At 38.4% G+C, this 20151-nt stretch overlaps 1 protein-coding gene across 16 annotated transcripts in view; it reads right to left on the reverse strand.

Annotated features, from left to right (window-relative positions):
• The window catches only part of LOC5509971 (muscleblind-like protein 1), a 27228-nt gene continuing 7077 nt past the window's right edge, over positions 1-20151 (reverse strand). For 4 of the 16 annotated variants that reach the window (XM_032379024.2, XM_032379023.2, XM_032379019.2 and 1 more), the window contains 7 exons: positions 19105-19272; positions 16460-16588; positions 15275-15541; positions 13869-13916; positions 12734-12875; positions 11969-12027; positions 7600-9111 (listed from right to left, as the gene is read on the reverse strand). In XM_032379024.2, coding sequence (XP_032234915.1) covers positions 8782-9111; positions 11969-12027; positions 12734-12875; positions 13869-13916; positions 15275-15541; positions 16460-16588; positions 19105-19272 — 1143 coding nt within the window. In that variant the 3' untranslated portion in view covers positions 7600-8781. Of the gene's footprint in view, positions 2667-7193; positions 7279-7599; positions 9112-11181; positions 11825-11968; positions 12028-12733; positions 12876-13868; positions 13917-15274; positions 15542-16459; positions 16589-19104; positions 19273-20151 lie in introns of those variants that run through there. The other 12 variants (XM_048733104.1, XM_048733103.1, XM_048733102.1 and 9 more) reach the window with 12 other exon arrangements.

Raw genomic sequence — 20151 nt, forward strand, 5'->3', positions numbered from 1 at the left:
TTTTTTAAACACAGGAATATTCTTTATTTGAAATCTCTCTTTATATAGCAACATAATATGATTACTTTTACTCTCAACAAATTTACATTTTCTACTCTTTTTAAACTGACGTAAACGTGACAAGCCACTGGCTAGGCGGAACAGAAGACGAGATAGACCAGGGTGTGGCACAAATCTTAAAACAATGCGACGCGCGCTACCGTGGCCACCTTGATAGTTTTGTGAAGTAAACCAATTAGGATGCGAGAACCATAATGATTGCCATGAACTTCGCTAGCCAATCTGCGAGGCAAATAAATTTTGAATTTACATCGCAACATGACGGAATGGAATCTTTCATGGGATCGTTCCAGTTATTAATTTCTCGTCATGTACCTAGCCAGTCTCGTCACATTTCATCTCACATAGAAAATTATTGCCACCGCTCTTGGACGATGTTCCAACCCTCCGAGGAGTCATTTCAGTTTTATCTGGTCAACGAATTCCTAAAAACTCTACCTCAAATTTCGAAATTTTTTTAAATCCTTTTTTTTTTTTGCAGCCAGCTTGCAAAGAATATTTTACAATACAAAAGCATTCTATATTGAGTAGTTTCCTAAAGAAACTGAAATATCCTATGTCAGCAGACAGTAAACAAACATATAAAAATAAATTACCAAAGAACGTTGGATATACGTGGACTAAAATACACTGACGCGCATCTCGAGAGCTAACAAGTGGGTCAGGGAAGCAGACTAAATCAGAGAGGGGGGGGGGGGGCAAGGACTGATGTGGTCAAGGACTATTGGGAGAGGGAAGGGGTCTTCTCTGGCTGCTATTGGCACACTTGTCACTGAGGCTCGCGTCATAAATGGAATGAGGCGCGAAGCTTGCGAGTGATTCCCACATGACTAGACAGGTGGTTAACCTAAAGGGAGGCTCTTGGAAAGCTCGATGACTTTAGACGTCTCACACGTCTCCGTCGTATTATTAGCAAGAATTGGCCCATTGGTTGATCAGTTAGAAGGCTAGCAAAAATGCCTCGTGTCCGAAATTCTGAGCTTGAAATGTTGGCCATCATTTCGGCGTCCGATTATGTTGTTATGGGTAGAAATTCTGTGGAAAGTTTCTAATCCCTGCAGTCATATGAGCATCCGTCTGATTGGTGTACTAACAATTACTTATTTATAAGAACAACTTGCTTTTTTTGTAACTCATTGGCGTAGTAAATAATAATAACAATATTATATAGAATTGTATTAACAGGCGTTCTTACTAGGTCTCGTGCTCGGAAATAAACAGTGAGGTGGTTGAGGTCTAGGACGGGCCCACCCATGGGTGGTTTCCTGTGACGTCACAGGATGCTCGATCAGAGACCTTGGTAGGAATGCCTGGCACAAGGCCGGTGAATTTCGACGTCCAGCGGAATCATTTCAAAACAAGGGACTTCAGATAATTCGTCTGCTTTTCCATGCCCATGATATTGTACATAAATTTGTATGAGTGGTAGTACCTGGCTGGCCTATAGCTAGATGCTAAGTCAGCCATTTAGCCATCCAGTCTGCAGTCAGAAGGTTATAAAGAGATTATACTTATTGTCCTTACTGTTCTTTTAACGATTAATTTAGTAAATCTGGGTTCTGAGAGTTAGTTCGAAGCTTTCAGTTGAAAATGAAGGGCTTAATTTTAGGTTAGCTATAAACTATAGCTAGCACTATAACAGGTTGAATTTCGATTTATAAATAAAAAAGAAAAAGGAAAACCATTCATTTCAAGGCATTATACATAGACTGGTGACCATAACCTGTTGGCATCTGGTTTATACCAATGGATTTAAATCTTTTGTCTACGAGTAGTGTTGTAGGTATATATGACCAACTTTTCAGCAGATATCTAGAACTAGATTAAATCGGACAAGGCCATGTTTGATTGAACAAGACAATTATAAATATCAAATGGACATGCTTGACTCTCGCGTAATGTCCAACGTCATTTACGGTGTGACCAAGAGATGGTGCAAACAAAGAAATTATGTGCAATGTTTATTGTCTTAAGGTCTAACACAAGCCGAAACGCTCAGGTATCTAGAATTTGACTGGACATTCATGAAAAAGTGTATTGTTGTCTAAACAATCGCAAACTTAATTGGACCGTTCAGGTATCTATGGAATTTGATTGGTCGGATTAAACATTTGAGACATTATCTATTGTCTTCTTACTAAACTAAAGCTAAGCTGAATCGGTGATATCTTGCATTTGATTGGTCGATTAAACATTCGAGACATCTTTTCTTTGATAACTCTTTCGGTTGAAGCCACGAGAAATACTTATATTTTTAGTTACTTATGTGTGATGTCTAATTACATTGTATCGGCATTCAGTCTAGATACTATATTTAATGTCCTCGGATAGGAACCAATCCAACACAGGCATCCTGATACCTGGTCGTCTTTCTTGACCTGAAATGCGGTCCCGAAAATTTCTTTACCCGTATTTTTACGTCCCAGGGCATAGGACTGATCATTTGTGCTCTAACTTGACGTCGTCGTTGTGGGCGGGACATGATAGTACTTGCACGTTGGTCTTGTACACTTGCCTTTAATAGCATCCCTACATATCGTCACCTTCCCATCTACCACCTCGACATTTGCTGACAAGAACAAACCCAGGCGGGTGAGATAGGGGTACTAAAAAGAGATAGGGGTATAAGGTAGAGATGGGTTACTAGGGTGAGGTTGAGTATTAGGGTGAGGGGTGATTTAGGGTGAAATGGGTTACTAGGGTGAAATGGGTTACTAGGGTAAGATGGGTTACTAGGGTGAGATGGGTAACTAGGGTGATATGGGGTACTAGGGTGATATGGGGTACTAGGGTGATATGGGGTACTAGGGTGAAGTGGGTTACTAGGGTAAGATGGGGTATTAGGGTGAGATGGGTTACTAGGGTGAAATGGGTTACTAGGGTGAGATAGGTTACTAGGGCGAGATAGGTTACTAGGGCAAGATGGGTTACTAGGGCGAGATGGGTTACTAGGGCGAGATGGGTTACTAGAGTGAGATGGGTTACTAGAGTGAGATGGGTTACTAGGGTGAGATAGGTTACTAGGGTGAGATGGGTTACTAGGGTGAAATGGGTTACTAGAGTGAGATGGGTAACTAGGGTAAGATGGGTAACTAGGGTGAGATGGGTTACTAGGGTGAGATAGGTTACTAAGGTTGGATGGGTTACTAGGGTGAGATGGGTAACTAGGGTGAAATGGGTAACTAGGGTAAGATGGGTAACTAGGGTGAAATGGGTTACTAGGGTGAAATGGGTTACTAGGGTGAGATGGGTTACTAGGGCAAGATGGGTTACTAGGGTGAGATGGGTAACTAGGGTAAGATGAGGTACTAGGGTGAGATGGGTTACTAGAGTGAAATGGGGTACAAGTGTGAGATGGGTAACTAGTGTGAGATGGGTAACTAGGGTGAAATGGGTTACTAGGGTGAGATGGGTTACTAGGGTGAGATTGGTAACTAGGGTGAAATGGGGTACTAGGGTAAGATGGGTTACTAGGGTGAGATGGGTAACTAGGGTGAAATGGGTTACTAGGGTGAGATGGGTTACTAGGGTGAGATGGGGTATTAGGGTGAGATGGGGTATTAGGGTGAGATGGGTTACTAGGGTGAGATGGGTTACTAGGGCGAGATAGGTTACTAGGGCGAGATGGGTTACTAGATCGAGATGGGTAACTAGGGCGAGATGGGTAACTAGGGTGAAATGGGTTACTAGGGTGAAATGGGTTACTATGGTGAGATGGGTTACTAGGGTGAGATGGGTAACTAGGGTGAAATGGGTAACTAGGGTAAGATGGGTAACTAGGGTTAAATGGGTTACTAGGGTGAAATGGGTTACTAGGGTGAGATGGGTTACTAGGGAGAGATGGGTTACTAGGGAGAGATGGGTTACTAGGGCGAGATGGGTTACTAGGGTGAGATGGGTAACTAGGGTGAAATGGGTTACTAAGGTGAGATAGGTTACTAGGGTGAGATGGGTTACTAGGGTGAGATGGGTTACTAAGGTGAGATGGGTTACTAGGGTGAGATGGGTAACTAGGGTGAAATGGGTTACTAGGGTGAGATGGGTTACTAGGGTGAGATGGGTTACTAGGGTGAAATAGGTTAGTACGGTGAGATGGGATATTAGGGTAAGATGAGGTACTAGGGTGGATGAGATATTAGGTTATCCTTATTTTTCAAGTTGAAAGGGTTGAATGAGATTTCCACACCCTTCAACAATGGCTCTTAAATTCCAACTCGTTCTATAGCAGGGGAGACTATCATCACAGTAGATACTTGTATTTCAAGGGTTCCCGCCCATACCAGGATCATTGTACTGTGTCATCTACCGTGTACACTTGAATGCCATGTACAAATGAATGCCAATTAAGAGTGAATGCTGTGCACAAATGAATGCCGTGTGCGAATGACTGCTGTGTATGTATGAATGCTGTTTATGTAAGATTGTGATACACATGGGTAAGAGGGATTTGATTGAAGGTTGTAAGTCTGATGAGACACATACGTAACAAATGAAAAAAAAGATGCTGTGGGTGTGACAAGTGTGCAGACTTTCGCTTCAAGCACAAACCTTAGGTGTCTTTGCCATGTTTCCATGGGTCTTCATACATCAATCAAAAACGTTTTGCAAGTTTCCTTTTAAAAGGACACGGCTGAAGAGTGAGTTAAGTATCACAACCATGGGAATAACAAAAACAATTTAAGATCTTACGTTCTCCAGATGAAAAAAAAATTAGTTTTAGAGTCTAGCATCAAGCGACTGTAAAATAGTAGTTTAAGGTTTTGGTACAAGTTATTTTACTCGAACCTTGAATTTCAAATTGTAAACCAACTAGATCCTCCACTTCTTATCTATTTCACTTCTTTACTTGCGTTTGTTACGGATATTTCGTATTGTATTTATTTGTTCATAATGAGTGCCCCTTAAAATAACCTCCAACGTAGGCACCATTGTACTAAAGAACTAGTGTTGGTGAAGAGTTCTCTTTTATCAGAAACGTCTAATCCACACATCTTGCGCAGACATTTGATAAAATAAACTCTAGACTATAAGGTCATACGGGTATTTGTCTCATGGGTTCATTTTCCTATTTTTTTGACTAAATAAAAACTTGTCCTCTCTACTAAAGGCTTAGGGATAGAAGCAGCGAAAAGCACACTCTTTTCAAGAGGCTTAACTAGGTCCGAATTATATCAGATTATTAGGTTAAAAACCTCAATATCCACAAACTCTTTGAATAGATAAGGAGGGGTGTGCTAAGTTTTCCTTCAAGGAGTCTACGGATCCATGACAACGTTTTATCGGGCATTTGCAATAACTAATTGAAAACGTTTAGGAGACTATATCCGCAACTGTTATCTACAACTAGGTCTACTTCAGAGGTGTGTCGAAGACGTGAGCCAGTGACCTCGAGAAGAGCCTGCACTCAGCAGCCAGCGGTCAGCGGCGGCTAGCAGCAGCAATGACAAACATGTAAACAATCGACGTCCCAGGATGCAACGGGATTGAAATTCTAAGAATTAGTTCTTTTCTGAGACTCAGAGAGTGCACTGAACAAATGACATAGGAATAAATAATTCACCCGACTTAGCTGTTCATTATCCTTAAATCAAACAGATGCATATGCCCGCAGAGGGCACAAGGTACATATGCTCAGAATCACCAGTCTTTCCGCCTAAGAGTGCAATCCGATAGAAAATCCAAAACAAAAACAAAATAAAAATTTACTGACACATCCTAGGACAATCTGGCGCAACTACAGGCAGGAGCTGTGGACATGGTTAATGGATTATCATGTGATCACCACATGATCTTGAACAGGTGATGTTGTGAATGTGTAAGTGGATTGTGTACAGATTTTTCACGTGAATATCACATGATCGAGTCATCACGCTATCATCACGTGATTGTCACGTGCCCAGGTGATGAGTGTGAATGTATAAGTTGATTGTGGACGAATTATTCACGTGATTATCACATGATCGAGTCATCACGTTGTCATCACATGATTGTCACGTTTCTAGGTGATAATTGTGCAGATGTGAGTAGTTAAGTGATCGTCCCGTGTCCTGGTGATGTGAGAGTGGATGTCACATGGCATGAACGTTGTGAGGCCGACGGCAGAGTACAATGAAGCTGATATGAGTTGACCCGGGATAAGGTTCAATATCAATGCTGCAAATCCTGGCCCATAATCCCTCCTATGCATTTCTCCAACGCGTGTACTGAAAACCCTAGTTTAATTAATTTCAGTAAATTCTGTTTTTTATTTTTTGGTGAACAAGGCCGTTTTTTTTTGCAAAAGAAAAATTATAATTTTTTTTAGGATTTAAAGGTCAATTTCTTGTATAAGTAAAGCTTAGTCAAGACAACTCATTTCATTTCATAGGAAAGTTTAAGCTATTCAAGTTAAATCAGACTCGTTTAAGAAGGCACTGCAACGTTCCAAGTAAAGAGGTGGATCTGTGATTCAGACCGCTAGATGGTTTAACAGGAGGCGTTGGCGTTTGTTGCTCCAGGAGGGTACGGGCCAGGTTAAAGGCGAAGTTGCGAACGTACAGTGCTGCGTTACTAGCATGGCAAATGCCTGGCAAGACTTCCTGCCGTCCCTACCACGTGATCTTATCAATAACCACGTGATGTGTCAAAGGTCACGTGACTACCAAAGCATTAAGCCGAGGGAAAGAGACAGAGCAGTTCTCAAGAAAGAAGGAATGTTACCTAAAACCACAACTTCCAGATGTAAAGGAAAAAAATACACTCAATTAAGAGTAGTTCAGGCTTGGAAAAAAAAACATCAAATGGGTGCTACAAAATGAAGCTTTTGAAATCAAATTGTCTAACTTGGGAATCGAGTTCAGCTCGTACAGAAAGCCATTTGATTTATTATGTTGTATTACTCTGTTGCCTCTGTATGGTCTGCACTTGAATGCATGCCCTGGGCTTAACATTCATTTTACTGAAATTCCCTAATTTAGTCATGAGGTCGGAAATGATGCGTAAAAGAAATCAGAATGGGAAACATTTCCATGACCCTTTTAGGTCTGAATCTGGAAATGCTGTTTTTTTGTGTGTGGTAGTGCCAGAGAAGTCTGCCAGGCATTTTAAAGCAGCTTAGTTAGTCAGCAATAAAGAGAAGTAGAGTGGGAGCTCACTGTCAGTTATGTGGGCATAGCGGCAGGCTTCTCGGTGGCACTGGCCGGAGGAATAATCTCGACACACCGGTAACTGAGCTGACTGCTGTAGAAACAAAAACAAATGCCTTCAGAATACCAAAGTGAGGAATAAAAACCTGCAAGCAAAACATTAGTAAGGCTACAAGAAGCGGAGGCAAGCAATTAGTCAAGTCCTTCATACAGAAGGACTTTAGTTAAATGTTCTTTAAACTGGAGGAATTCCAGTAATAAGGCTTAAAAAAAGGAGTATAGGATGAAAAGCTATGAGCTGTGAAGAGGTTGTCAGATGTATTGCTTTGTTATGGGGTGGGGATATAGTGGAACAACCCATGCAGAGAACACAAAATGAATAAACTCAGGAAAAAGGTTACTGGTACAACACAAACAATATCACTTTAGTTTAATACTACATAGGACACTATAATTAATGTACTCAATTCAGAAAAAAAATAATTTGACTAGATAATGACGTCCTACTATTAAACAAAAATTATTTTTCACATTTTTATAGTCTGTAGGAGCTTCAACAAAGAAATTTTATCATCATACAGGGACCGATCCAGGGATGAGTTGAAAAGCCAAACATTCTTTAATAGGGTAACACTTTTGAGGCACTGAATGCCTGATGAGGCATCTCAGGCCTTTCCCTGAACCAGTCCCGGGTTGTATGGAAACTCCCCCCCCCCATATATAAGTCACTGTTGATTCCAGATAACCAACATCGGTCCCTGGTTCCATTATTGTTGGCTTAAAAAAAGCTCTTTAACAAAGTTTTCATAGTATCTTTTTTTTATTAAGTGATAAAGCTTTGTTGAAACTGCTATAGGTTTAAAATATCACGATTAAAAAGTACACTCAAACTTATTTCTACAAAATAGTGTTTGTATTATCTCTGTCATTTCAGTTTTTCAAGATTAAATATACTATTCCAAAGGACTTCATCTATGATGATATATAAATTAAGGAATTGAATTGGGAAATAAATATTGGCACTTTCATTAATCGAATTTGGATTCTCAAGGTACAGCATTAATTATGTTGACAAAAACTATATAGTGCACCTTGATATATTGAAACGAGATTTTTCTTATCTACATTATTTTCCAAACATGCTGAAATTTCATTTCTGTATTTCTTATCAATCTAAACAAATAAATTTGAGTTTCTTCATGAAACTGTGTCAAATATATTTCAGATATATTTTGAAGAGAATACAAAAACCTCTTTTAAAACAAGAGACAGTTAATAGAATCTTCTCTATGGTAGAAGTCCATGGACCTATGGTACTCTATGGTTGGTCTATAGTGGGAGACCATTCAACGTTCTCTTGTTGAGAACACCATGAATGTAACCTAGCCAATTCCCAACCAAAGGTAATTAGGGGTTTCACTGTGTTCCCTTCTATGCTAAAGATCTCTGAATTGCTCCAATCATCAATTTTTGGGAAACATGTTATTCCACACAAGTTTCTCCATTAAACTTGGTCCATCTGTAAATTTCCTTTCTTGCACATGAACGCAAAGAACACTTCCTCCATGCTTATACCCAACGTGTCCACTGTAGAAGGTCAAGTTGGTGAGGGGGGTACTGTGTTGTATGTTGGCATAACCTGGTAATACATGCCATCACCACACCCCCAGTACTGCAGTTCAACAGTCTGGCCCTGGGGGCTTAATATCTGGTACTGGTAGGGCTCCGAAGGGTACTGTTCATACTGCTCGTACTGTTCATACTGTTCATATGTGGGCTGCGTCATTGTCTGCGGGTCACCCACAGGCTGCAGGGGTGTCATCTGCATAAGGGGAGGAGACATGGGTTGCGCCGGGACAGACGGTGCTGGAGGTGGGGTGTCTGTTTCCATGGGATAATAGTTACACGAAGGAGGCAACTGTTGCCACTATGGATGTTGACCAAACAGAACATTCAAAACATTAGAACCTATGAATAAGATCCCTTGAAGAGCCTCTGACAGCCACCATTTTATTACCCTAGCAAAACAACAAGCATTTGAGAGTATCCATTTCCATCTGCTGATTTGGGAAAGCAATCAGTTTGGTGAATGAAGAAGAAAGCCTTCCGCTATTGAATGAAAAAAAATGGGCCTGACTAGGGATCTTTAAGGGGGCTTTGTTGACCAAACAGAACATTTAAAACATTAGACTCATCAATGGTTTAGAGTAATCTCTGATTATAAACCTGAAACTCGATATTCAGTCTAGTTAACCTTTGCTATTGTTGCCGAACTTCTAATAATACCACTGTGTATGTCAAGTGAACAAATAGAAAAGATCATTCAGTCATGCCTCTGGGCAAATATCTACTGTATACCCTCATCAGCCACTAGATTGTCCTCTAGTAAAATACCAAGGAGCTTATTTCCATTGGGTAATTTAGAGAGGCTATTGAAAATTTGTATTTGAAAAATTATAAAACTGTTTTAGATGAGTACATGAGCTCTTTGAGATTTTTATAAAACAATTTCATGTAAGCAGAGTATTGCTAATCACCAACAAAAAAAAACAACAACAAAACAAATTACTATGAAAAGTAGGGAGTAATTACTGGTCCAAAACTAAGAGGGGCCTCGCCAAGGTGGAAGGTCCACTCTCATGAAGGAGAATTTAGTACCTATGAGACCTAGTATGAGCTACCTAAGCTAAGAGAAAATGGTGCTACGGGCCTGAATTACCAATCCGACTACTGCTGCCTTGGATACAAGAAAGTAGAATGCTAAACTAATACAGAATAACAGGATTAACAGATATAGAATAAGCAATACAACAACATGAGGGAGAGGGGGAAGGAACAGGTGTCCTCTTCCCCCATCCCCTCCCCCCTATCCCCAAATAGAGCCAGAATTTTACACAGGGCACATGAAAGAAAATGCAATCCCCCCCCCCCCCCCAAAAAAAAAAAAAAAAAAAAAAAAACAATTCAAATGCCAGGATCAGATGCAGGAAAGGTCTTTAAAAATCTCTGGGTTGTGAATGGCACAGAGTGAAAGATCAGAAAAATGAGGGACTTGCAAGTAGCAAAAAAAAATGAAAAACACATAGTGTGTAAATATGTAAATATAAAAAAGGCTTCTAGCTGGATAAGAAATCCAGTTCATTAACTGAAGATGGCTTCTTTCAGTTGTCATATTACAGTGGAACCCTGCTCTACGGACACCAGCTTAATACAGACACCCTGTTTTTTCTAGACAGTATTCAAAGTCCCGACAAAAGTCTCATATATTCTCTTTTAACCAGCTTTATACAGGGCTTCTGGAATTACGCGGGAAAAAAGGCAAAATAATGCAGGATTCTTTGCTAAATTATGCTCAAAATTACGCGGAGAATCAATCATTACCAGCTAAATTACGCGAGATTTTGCAATACATTTTTCTTTAAAAATCAAAATTGTGTGGGATTCTTTACTAAATTATGCGCTAAATTACACGGAATATCAACCGTTACGCCCAAACTACATTTTGTACCAAAGGAAAGCACGAAATAATTGAAAAGGTTATTTTTATGCGTGAAAATATATTAGGCAAGTTTTCATTGGCTATTAGCCACCAGCCAATTAAAAAAGGTATTTTATTATTAGTCCTAGGCCTTCGCGGTTTATCCAAGAACGCCTAGTCATTTTATTTGTTTTTGAAATTCAGTACGAAATATCGCACTCTTACAAAGAATATCTCTTCTTTTTTTTTACAAGAAATAGAGGTAAGAACCCTAAAAGAACACATCAGCTGTGCAATTAAATGTTTTGTCCTTCAAAATTTAGCCCAATCACGCGGGATTACGCGGATTACTCGGAAAAAGCCAAATTACGCGCTTCCGCACAAGCGTGTAATTCCAGAAGCCCTGTTTATACGGACACCTGTTAATACGGACAACGGACACTTTTATGTGGCTCGTAAGACATTTTTCATACAAAATTAGCCCCGGTTTACGGACAAAAGAAATTTGAGTCTCGCACCTTTAGGAGATTAATGCAATTTTAATAAGGTATTTCTCGAGTTGTAATCGGATATTATGAAGCTTTTCTAAACCTAATGCTCGTAAGCAAATAGACGCATCAAGTATGCTTAAAGATAAAACAGAACACAGTAAACAGTGCTGTGTAGAACAGTCACAAAGCTAAGTTAGTGTACCAGACTATAGACTAGGCAAAGTCAGAGTGTACAAAATGCCTTCTGAGCAGAGTTTTTACAACCTTTGTTGATATACAGTAACGGATCCAGTTAGACTAATTGAGTTAAAATTGGAGATCGCAAGGACGATTGAGGAAAGTAGTTATCCTGTTTTGTTGTTGTTGTTGTTTATAAAAATATTGCTATGAATTTGAGTAATAAAGAAATAACCGGAACATGTCACTAGTTCTCAGAAGTACTTTATCCAAATGTTACTTGATACACGAGTTTTAAAGATTTCAAAAATTTCAATATGAAGCATGTTGTGTTGTTATTTTTGACATCTTTTAGGGCATCCCGCTTAATACGGACACCCTGATAATATGGACAATTATGAAAGTCCTGAGGGTGTTCGTATTTAGGGGGTTCCACTGTAACTGAATGTGATGAAAGTTTTTTTAGCTAACTATCTCCCAATAAAAGAGACAAACTGAAAAAAAGTCAATAAAGGGTTGAAATTAGTGAAGGGTAAGACAAAAGGCTTTGTTAACTTCTATTTTGATCAAAATAATTAAACTAAAGCTGTGATCTAATGTCCAGACCAAAGATTTGGCTGCACAGATGATAACATTACCTGAGGGGGCTGTGATGAGAGCATTGGCAGTCCTCCAGCCAATCCAGCGAGTAGTGGAACTGTGGACGATTCCAAGAAAATACACGAAGGTTAAATTGGTAAAGGACAAAAGGACATTATTCTTCAAAAGTGGCATATTTTATTGGCATAAAAGTAGACAGTGTGTCTATGGAGTATGTTTCTTTAGCAGCAAAAACACACTTTGCTGACAACAGAACATGGCTAGAGCAAGAATTTCCAAGTAGAGGAAGAGAGAAAGGGGGTTGGATTTAAAAAAAGTCGGTATATTTCTTCGTTTTTTTGTATATTCTGAGAAACAGAGAATGGGACCCAAATCCCTTGTCCCTTTGGATAAGGAGGTTCTCATCATTGCATTTTATTAATTGGCATAAAGTACAGTGCAATCATCAGTGATGGTGCAAATGCTAACTGACTCTCATGATATACACTTCATGGAGCAGTCAGTATAAACTGAAAATTGAAAGTCATTTGCAAGTAGAATCAATGCTTACATCTGTTAAAAAGCTTTTGGAATTGGGGCAGTGCCTCCTTAAAAATTTCTAGTATATACTGTACATTTAAACTTTGGGTTATAATGAGGGCTTTGTTTGAAGAGGGTGAACATTCCAGGTTTGTAGACACAGGTACTTTCTATTATGGCCACCAAAGGTTCCCTCAAAATTATTTGAAATAAAGAGGGCTTAACAGGGTAGGGAACAGGGTAGGGCATTTTCTACTATCACAATACTTGTTCTGCATACTTGCCTTGCCCAAGCATACCTGTTGGCATGATAGGGGCAAACTGCATCGTAGTTATGCCCTGTGGGAAAGGCTGATGAAAGGCACCCGTAGATAATACAAGGGGAAGCTCTAACGTCGAATGTTTCTTATATGGTTCTGGCACCCCCTAAAGTATTTGAACATAAATGTTAATATTCGTTACAAATTCATTAATACAAAAATATATTAATTCTTTGTGAAAATTTCTCCTTATTTCACACATCCACAGATTGTAGAGATTTTAAAGAATTCTGCCAAATTCTAAGCTGCCTTATATCTTCGATCAATAAGACACTAGAGGGTTGTACTTTTTCACCCTCAACACTAATGATGGCTCACCATAGTAACCTATTTGTTACACTTCTTCCACTCTTGCTTTCCTCTTGTTCTTGTTTTTGTTTGTATTTGGTGTTTCTTTTTTTTCAGGGGGAGAGAGGAGTGGGGGGGGGGGGAACTTCAGAAATGGGTAGCAGCTTGGGTGAGGGCCATTTTGCACAAGCTAAAAGCAGTCATTTCAGAGAAGAAGCAGCTGGTTGCCGAAGTTGCCACGCCCATAAGGGGTCATGCCATGGGTACACCAAAAGAGGTCATGAAATACCCCCATGTACAAAGGAAACAACAATGTAAAATAGGTGATCCAAACATTGGATACCTTAATAGAATAAAAACAAGAGATCTAATCTTATCTTAAGATCTTATCTTATCTTAAGAGATAAAAACACTTCAAATCAAAAAGGAAAACTTCAGTAAAAAAAGGTGATATATGCTGCCCTATCTAACTGGGCGCACAGATCTCTCATAGAATGTGGATTTTTCTTCATAAAATACTCATGACATATGCCCTTATTAAAACTAGAAAGCAAGCAAAGCAAGAACCAACAGTGCTGGGTGATAAACATAGCCTGGCAGAAATGTCTCATGGGTCAAAGAAGGGTACCTAAAATGGGGACGCGGGGGTTAAACACTTCCAAACTCTTGAAAAGTGTGTACTGAATAAATGGTTTGACAATTTTGGTAAACAACAAGTACACATCAAGGAATTTGTACATAATTTGCATAACATTTTAGGCATAAGTCAGGTAAAATGAAGAGCACCCAGTAAAGTTGGAGGTCTATGTACCAGGTCTAAGGTATCATGTGCCCTCTTGCGGGGACTGGCATCTTGCAGCTATAGGAGTGAGCGATAGCGGCAGTAGCAGCAGTGGCGATGATGAAAGCAGCAGCACACATGAAAAAGAGGCAAAACGCTCAATCAATGCAAGCGCTCTAGTCTACCGGCAACAACTGAACACTGATGCACTATGGTCTCAATTCTCACAACAGTAAAACTGATCTTCCAAACAAACTGATGAGGAGAACTTATATATTGATCATCCTTTGTAACAAGGGATCGCATACTGGACTAGAGAAATAACTAGGGAATGTAAGGATAAGATGCAGAAAAGAATGCTTCCTTCAATGTAAATGTTTTATGTACTTGCAGAAAAAGAAAAAGCATGATATATTAATCCAGTTCTTTGTTTTTTTTTAGATATCTATATAATTAAATAGCACATTTTGGTTGTAGCTGAAGACCTGTGCATAAGTGTTCTCTATTGCCCTTGCATCTCTAATCATTCTACAAGCTAGATCAAGCATACCCTTGGAAGACTAACACGACATGTTTCACTTAGAAAGATCACATATCTTTTCATCACATATCTATGCAGATCAAATGCAATGGTAAATAATCTTGAAAATTTTGGTATGGCAAAAAAAATGTCACAATCTGACATCAGATGTAAAAAAGGTAAGTTACTCTACCAAGAGTATGCCTGACATAAATCTCATTGATCATAAAGCAAGCAAAGAAGGCATAATTTCAAGGAGACTGCATCAGTGATTACATCAAAAACACCCCCTGGTCCGTTATAATAATAAAGCCTTCAACATGACTAATAGAAGTTGTCTTTTTCTCACTAATAGAGTCCCTTTTTCTCTAGTGAATGTTGAGACATTCTGATGCTGCTATCAGGATCAAAGTCAGGCACCAATTCAGCATGCAACACTTATGATATCAGTAAAAGGGCTTTTAGAAAATAATAATAATAATCAAGATCAATTGCATTAGAGCAGAGGGCAGGGGCATTAGGAGTATTAGTAGCAAGCAGTCACAAGGGCTTTGTGCAAATGGGCCCCGTCTGTGCTGGGTTTTCTTCAAACTATCTTCCTTGAACCATGCCGTAGAACAAATATCAAGAAACACATTTTATTAGCAAAAATGGTAAAATGTACTGTACCTCACATTATGACCAGAATAATAACAAATCCATACAAATAAGGAAAGGTTATTTGAGCCAAGATTGTTGATTAAACAAGGAAATGATTATCAAATAAGTACCCGGAACACTGTAGTCAAATAGAAATTAATAATAAAAGAGTATAGGAAAGAAAAATGTTACAATAATAAAATAATAAATAATATATATATTATATTATATATATTATATAATATATTCAATAAACATTTATAACAAGTGAACCAACCTGCATGGACGATAAAGAGACGCTTGTCATTTGTTGTTGTTGCTGTTGTTGTTGTTGCTGTTGTTGTGCTGCCTTCACCCTCCCTTGCAGATGAGTTGGTGGGTGAAAGTATTTACAAGTTTCCCTTTGGCATTTTCCTTTTATAAAGTCCATACATACAGTTACCATACCATCCGAAGTATCAATACTAGTGTGGCGTGGCGGGTGTGCGTAGCGGCACTCAGACTCCTCCCTGGTGCAAGCACCGCGTTGATACTCTCTACATACCTAACACCAGCAGAAAATAATCAATATAGTAAACAACTCCCAAGTGAGTCTATGCTGCTAGCAAAGCTTTTTTTCTGTTTGTTTCTATCAGTTCTATTACCTGCGTTTTCTTTTGCGTTCTTGTTTGTAAACAAATTTTGGCTACGTATTCTTTAGCGTTCGCATGAAAATAATGAAACTTGAAAACGTTTTTGCTTCAAAATCTTTCCAGTCTCTATTTTTTCCTGTCCAGTCACCAGGAAAGATTGAAAATTTAGTTGTCTTTACACTATTGATGTCACCAGGAAAGATTGAAAATTTAGTTGTCTTTACACTATTGATGTCACCAGGAAAGATTGAAAATTTAGTTGTCTTTACACTATTGATGTTAATCCGGATTTGATATTATCTTAAAGAGAACAAAAGAGCTGTAAGAAACAAGATTTCTGAAAGCAACAAAATAGCGACCATGACGTTTACCGTGGCATCTTTCTTGGGCTCCGATTGGATGTTTATGGGACATGTCACCGACCTTAATTTAGGTTGGTAAAAATTGGCGGGAAGCAAACTAGAAAAGTCTGTTGTACAGCAGAAGCCAATTTCTAAAAAGCTGGCCAGCGGACCATTGCATTTAGTTAAGGCTTCACATAATTAGATATAAATAGTTTTAATTATTTACAGCAAACACACAAAAAAGCAATAAACAAATTGCAATTCAATTTTTTTTTATATTTTGTGTTCTATGATCTGGGTTACTTGCTGTGTATTAGAAGGTAATCAAGTGTTGGACAATTTAAAATCTTTAATGATTTTGAGTGGTGGAAATTGATTAAGTTTGGATATTGTTGTTGGAAGTTTGCAGAGTATTAAAACCTGCCGTGACACTCCTATATCAACCTCATCACTGAATATGCATGGAAAATTGAGTTTCACAATTACCTCTAGTTTATCTGATTTGTCCAGTCTGCGTGGAGTCCCCCCCAGTGAACTAGGGTCTGGTAGAAATGCTACAGGCTGCTGTAAAAGAGTACCATTTGATGTAGGCACTGCTAGAGGCCATGTCGGTAACTGGGAAAAAACAGTGAAACATCAGTTACTTAAACTAAAGTTATACAAAGTATGTAATAGTAATTAGAGAGAAAAGGCTAGGTGGCACTCCAGACTTTATTCCATAAACAATGAGTGCTAGGGATTCACAAATAGGTCTTTTTTACAGAGCCTTTGTCACCCACCATTTTGTCATCCTAGCAAAGAACCAAGTGTGAGAAAGCAAACATTTCCATTAGCTGATTTTGGGCGCTTTTGTATTTTTTTATGGAATTCAGTAAATTAATTATTAGAATTTTTTTAGGTGGTTCTTTTGAGATTTTTTTTCTTCATTTGTCTTCTAACATCGTTTGAAAACAATAACAAAGGTGTGGCTGTCTAGGGCTCTTTAACTCATGGAATTACAAGAACGACTGCAGACAAGCTGTAGTATAACTTAGTTTAAAGCTCTTAAAGTAGAGTTTAGCCCTTCATCATCTTTATCTCAAAACCTTCAGGGAAACTACTCTGATTTCTCAGAGATGTCAAACATGCATCTTCAACCTTGTGCTGATTTATTTATTACAAACATGACTCTTGTTTATTAACCAATACCTTCCTTATCCTTTATAAATATTTTAAATCACATTAATCAGAGTACCGCTACACAGGGCCTTATAGGCAGCAATAATCACTAATCGACTTTTGAAACCATTCAATTGTGCCCTACAAAACCTAGAAGAGATTGTTCCAGTCATTTACAACTACTAGGAGGAAGTACTTAGACACAAACATGACATGAGGGTCTTCAGTAATCTTGTTATGTTATAGACAAGTACTCCCCTTTGATTACTTCATAGTTCACTGATTCAGCAAGAATTCACAATCAGACATTTTCATAAGAATAAAAAAAGATCTTCAGATCCATGATTCATGAAAAAACACACACACATATCAAAGCTTAAATTAAAAAAAGGAAATAATTCAAAGGACCCACAATTTCATTATGCAAATGATGTTTAGTCTTTAAGGATAGTGAAATCTGCCTATTCTAAATTATCCTTTCTCCCTTTGCCTCTTTGAAGCAATTGATGTTTACAGTTATCCCTAAAGAACTGCTGAGTGTGGATAGCTATGAATGCTGCTCAATGCTATGGAGGGAGTCTTACCCCAGGAGGTGGGATCAACACAGTATAAGTGTAGTAAGCTTCTTTAAGTTTTAAAATAACAGGAAAAATAGCTGCTATCAAGTATGATTTGCAATGTGAATAAACCAATGAGACAGAAACTCTATCGTGACCTGAGGGGCAGTTATTATTGTTTTGGGAATAAAACCCTTAGAATTAAAACCATAACAGTGTTCAACCTGGCAGCAGGGGGCTGCTTGCTGGGGGGCAAACATTGAAACCAGATTCCTTGATAACATATTAAGTTTGGTTTTCTGCACAAAAGGCTTCTTTCTTACACATTCAATTCCAAAAGATTGATTTATTAAATTCAAGAAGTTTTAAGTGTTGAGAATACAAAGAGAAAAAATAGGAATGCCTTGGTGGGAGGTCTCATCCCATTGTTTACTAATATTATACTGTAATAAAATTTGTTATTCCTTCTAAAGGGTGAAGTGGAGAATGAGTCTTTAAAAGATTTATTCATTAGCCTTCATTTTGACATTAAAGGAACTATGTAACTACATGCGATATTACTGCAGTATTTAGGAGTTTTCGGCTAACGGACCCCCTCCAAGAGACCCCATGTGGCTTTGTGGTAATGGCTTTCTTTAGACCATGGATGAAGAAATCCCAAAGATGGGTCAATGACAGCTTGGATCTTACACACCCTGTAGAAAACCCTTAGGGAGATGGATTACAGGGGACTCAGCCATACTGGTGAAACCTCAACATGGCTTCTTTGGCCCAAGCGGTACTTAAAATTAAGCTTGGCTTTATAAACATACTTTACTTACACGAGGAAAGCCCTTTTTTAATAAAATAAAAATGGAATTAAGAAACAAGACTTGTAGCTAATAAAAAACCCTTCAATTATTAATTCAATGGTATTAAAAACTGAAATTTCTCTTTATAGCAAAATATACATATTTGCTTCAGTCATTTAATATGCAATCATCTGCAAGCATTTGTTTACAATTATCAATGGACTTTTTTGGCCAGTGATCCAGCACACACTGTCCAGCGGCCCGCGAGTAACAACATATGTACATTGATATAGCAAATTACTTGAAAGACTTTAGGACACATAGCCACTAGCAACAATATAGAGCAAACTGCTCCAAGACTGAGCTGCCTGTCTCTGAACACATACAATTTAGAGCCACACTATTTGGGATTGCTTCAATTGGGGACATTACTCATTATTATCAAACATAGAACTCATTATTATCAAACATAGGTAACATTGATCGGTGCTGTTGTCGAAGTTTCGCTTGTCACGCCACAAGACAAAGGACATGCTGGTAGTTCCTTTGTCTTGTGGTCAGTTTAGCAAGACTCCGACAGCAATGCTGGCAGATGTTGGAACTGTATTCCATGGGCTTTACTTACAAGTGTGGAGTTTGATAATGCTTGATGAGCGAGCGGAGCAAATGTTTGCTGCTGTAGAGCCATTTGATGTTGTTGTTGGTGTTGCATCATGCGTCCATTTGTCTCTAGCTGTGTCTTGAGGTGTTTCGGAGGGTGCAGGTATTTGCACTTTTCTCTCTGGCATCTCCCCTAAAATAATCCATGGTTTGTTAGGTCTTACAAACAGGTCCATAACGGTGGCATCTCCCCTAAAATAATCCATGGTTTGTTAGGTCTTACAAATAGGTCCATAACGGTGGCATCTCCCCTAAAATAATCCATGGTTTGTTAGGTCTTACAAACAGGTCCATGACAGTGGCATCTCCCCTAAAATAATCCATGGTTTGTTAGGTCTTACAAACAGGTCCATAACGGACAAGAGCTGGAGTAAGTAGTGAGAGTTTTACCAATGATAAGGTAGCCTATAAAACTCTTTGAAAGGTTACAACAAATACAATTTAACCCAGTTGCTCAAAGATTATAAGGTCAAGATATTATGATATAATACTTCATTTTCTATGAATGCACCCATGTATTAATCTTCATTAATTTACAGACAAAAATATCTTACAAAAAATTAAAGGCTATAGACTGAGGATACATGTATAATTGGATAAATATTGCTATAATTTGATTTATATCCCTGCACATAAAAAAAACATTGGAAACTACTTAAACTATGATAATGATATGGAAAGAAATATTTTAGTCATTGTTCAAAGAAAAAATTTGGCTCTTAAAAATATCTCTGTTTAATGGTGATGAAACCATTAGTTGCAGAACAACTAGTTTTTGTTACTGGAATTGATAGAATATTACTAAACAACAATAGCAATTAGATAAAAACAAATATCACAATATTTACGAAGTGATTTCCATGGTTGTTGGGTTATCTCAGCAACAGACTAATTACAGTGCATGTCGATATGAAAACAATCAAGTCATTTTTTATGGCTCGTCAGTCCTTCAAAAATAACAAAATTGAGAGACTCGGGATGCAAGGATTCCTAGTAACTAGAAAGCTCCTGA

Source organism: Nematostella vectensis, chromosome 9, assembly GCF_932526225.1.
Source record: "Nematostella vectensis chromosome 9, jaNemVect1.1, whole genome shotgun sequence".
Lineage (NCBI taxonomy): Eukaryota > Metazoa > Cnidaria > Anthozoa > Actiniaria > Edwardsiidae > Nematostella > Nematostella vectensis.